The 3,167-nt window shown below is 36.3% G+C and overlaps 1 protein-coding gene across 1 annotated transcript; it reads right to left on the bottom strand.

Moving 5' to 3' along the window:
* Positions 1 to 475: 475 nt before the first annotated feature.
* On the bottom strand, positions 476 to 2,200 carry LOC109170944 (putative late blight resistance protein homolog R1A-3). The gene is made up of 3 exons (XM_019320077.1): positions 1,161 to 2,200; positions 924 to 1,012; positions 476 to 810 (listed from the first exon to the last, which is right to left on the bottom strand). Exons 1-2 carry the CDS (start codon positions 2,022 to 2,024, stop codon positions 959 to 961), a joined length of 918 nt encoding a protein of 305 aa, XP_019175622.1. The 5' UTR covers positions 2,025 to 2,200; the 3' UTR covers positions 476 to 810; positions 924 to 958.
* Between the last annotated feature and the right edge of the window lie 967 nt (positions 2,201 to 3,167).

Below are 3,167 nucleotides of genomic sequence, written 5' to 3'. Positions count from 1 at the left end.
CTTGCAACAATGCCATTGTAAAGAGAATAAAACAAGTATAGAAAACAATATTATCACCTTAATGAAAATTTAGGCTTGCAACGACGGCGTCGAAAAGAGAAGAAAACAACTGCTCTAAAGATTAGAGATGTAACAATGGCGTGCTAGAGAGGTAATGAAACCAAACGTTTGCTTTTCGTTTATATATAAATTAAAAAAAGTACTGCACTGCACATTGTCATTACTTGATTGGTTTACGGAATGATGTCATTTTGGACCATATATGATCCACACAGCTGTGTGAATCATGGTCCACCATATAACGATTGATTTCTAATGTGACCTGGCCAATTCCAACCAGTTTAGCCCAATATGCCTTTATGGCACCAATCACCATTAGAGATTAACAAGCTGCAAATGGAAGTTCATAATTTTCACAACACACCACAAACATCATAAGAGACATAATAAGAATTCCAATAATGAAACTTCACAATACAACATCATCATACATTTCAATGAACCATTGTTTTGATACAATAACAGTTCAACCAACCAACCAACATTATGGAAGATGAACTCCAACAACAACTCAATGAAACATCATTGTGATAACAGACAAATAAACCCAAAGAACCATGGTCTGGATAGAGTAAGTTCAGAACCAAATACCAAATCATAGTTAACATTTTCAATAATCTCACTATCCAGTAATAGATTATCACTTATGAAAAATTCCAACATATCAAATGAGAACACCACAACTTGAGGCAGCCAGGATGCATTTCTGGGAATGAAGCCAATGCATCATTGTAACTTGTATATGATTCCCTTCAAGAAACACAAACGGAAAAGCTAAAATTCTTTGCATATACCCAAAATAAAATGTCTAAAAGAGATGGTAGCTAGGTTTTGATGTTCCATTGGTAATTTGGTATGCATACCTTGGTTAAACCAGATTTCCTCAAACACAAAATTATCAAATTGCATACTCGCTCCTTTCTTTCGAGCTTTCATTGGTTGGCAGCTCAATCTAATAAAAAAATAAAATTAAAAACCAGAACAATTAAGAAAGAATAGGAGAGGAAGGAGGGATTTAAAAAAAGTTGATTAATAGAACCAAAAGACTCATAAACTATTTATCAAAATTCATAATTCATAAAAGGGAACTAGAGAGAGACCTTAGTTACATCACGAACAACAAGTCCTTCATATCCCAAGCCTCGTTGCGCTTGTTGGATCTCCATCGCAGATGTCACAAGAGAAGAACAACAATTGTCTAACTCAATTAATCGCAATGTATAAACTTCCTCAAAATTATTTGGAAGATTTTCCAAGTCCAAGCAATATCTTAGAATTAGACGCTCCAAAACTGGGAAATGATTTGCATTTGCATTCCAACATTCGAGATCAGAGTGTTCAATAAGGAAGAACCGTAGTTGTAAAAACTCCCCATCCTTGGGTGTCCACTCTGGGCCACAAAAGGCAAAATCTTTCAATTTGAGTAAATCAAGATTGGGTAACTTGCCAATAATGTCCATATCTTCCCATGAAAGATACGTGTTACTAAGGGTCAATTGCTTGAGGTTTGATGGAAAACAAATTGGGAGATTAAACCGCTCTACCCTCCCCGTTTTAACCTTTAACTTCTCAAGTTGATGTAACTCAGCAAGGCTGTCAAGAGCATTATTAGGCAATACTTCACCTTCAATGTAGATCCCCAACTCCTTCAGATTTGGAACTTTTGTAAAGTTTGTGGTTCTTGAGTCCCGGCCGGTAACTTTGAACCATGAAAGAGTTTGTAAGTTTTTTTGGACCAAGTCGGGGAGATAAAAAGATGAAGATCCCTTGTCAAAGCGCACATGCCTTAACCATGGCAAATCCAAAACATCACATGGCAGTTGCAATTGATACTCCTTTGTCCACGCAGAGAGAATGAGAGTTTGCAAACTTTTGAGCTTAAACAATTGAGAGTTACAAACAGAACCTATAGTTGTTAAAGCAAAATATCTTAAATGAACCAAATTCTCAATCTCACTAGGCATGCCATGCCAATATTTTATTAATGATAAATCCAATACTCTTAACAACTTCAAAGATGAGAATATCGACCAACACTTTGCAAGATATAAATTTTCCTCAAAGTAGAAAAAGGAACGGATTTTAAGTGAAGAGTTAGAAAAACAACTTCTAGTAATTGACCAACAACCATAGTGACTACTTACCCAACGACGCCCTTCAAAATATTCCGTCCTACCAACCATCAGCATAATATCCTCCTTAATTGCATTTCCCAAGCAAAATACATGTAACATTTCTTGAAGCATACATGATTTGATTTTTCTATCCAAACTCCTCTTGTGAATTTGAACTAGCCTCCTATGGATAAGATCACACAAATAATCTTTAGCTATCTCTTCTAAACTCTTATTCATCTCCGGATTTACAAATCCTTCAGCTACCCATAACTTTATCAATTTTTTGACATGAATTTCGGTATTCATAGGAAAAACTCCCAGATAAAGAAAACAAGCTTTTAGGTGAGTAGGCAAATAGTCGTAGCAAACGTTAACTGTGTACTGCAATAAATTAAAACGACTATTGCATGGTGAAATGATGAACAGAATATCCTCCCACTGGCTTGGTGAGTTGTTGAGTGTGGCCAGAAGTCCACCAATCAAAACAATTACTAGTGGTATTCCCATACATTTCTCAACAATGCATCTCCCTATTTTCTCAAATTCAGGGGGTAGACTACTACATTTTCCATTAGACGTTGCAGTTTTGCTTAATAATTTCCAGCTTTCTTCTGAATTCAGAAAACGTGTCTTGAAAATCCACATATCTGACTTGCTAGCAAATTCAGCCACTTTGAGAAATTGAGTAGTTATCAGAACTCGGCTTCCATTTCTATCATCTGGAAAAGATGTACTCAATTCATCCCATGCCGTTGAGGGCCGAAGCTCATCAATGACAATCAAATACCTTTGGCCCATCAGAAGTTTGCGGAGTTGCTCTGCTAGTTGCTCATCATCTTGTTTGGAGATTTGTTCATTGGTCAATGACACAATACAACTTAGAATATCAATCAGTATATTTCTCTTACTCTGTCGGTTACCGTCAACCGTCCACGCTTGAATGTCAAAGTGAGACACAATAGATGGATCTCCGTAAACTTTTTTGGCCAA

The sequence above is a fragment of the Ipomoea nil genome, unplaced genomic scaffold (genome assembly GCF_001879475.1).
Source record: "Ipomoea nil cultivar Tokyo-kokei standard unplaced genomic scaffold, Asagao_1.1 scaffold3384, whole genome shotgun sequence".
Lineage (NCBI taxonomy): Eukaryota > Viridiplantae > Streptophyta > Magnoliopsida > Solanales > Convolvulaceae > Ipomoea > Ipomoea nil.
This window is presented reverse-complemented; position numbering and strand designations above follow the sequence as displayed.

Excerpts from the sequence above, each read along its gene's own strand:
- LOC109170944 (XM_019320077.1), bottom strand. The coding sequence starts at position 2,024 with ATGCCTAGTGAGATTGAGAATTTGGTTCATTTAAGATATTTTGCTTTA. Across the intron at positions 1,013-1,160 it reads TTGTTCGTGATGTAACTAAG|ATTGAGCTGCCAACCAATGA; the intron begins GTCTCTCTCTAG and ends TTTTTTTATTAG.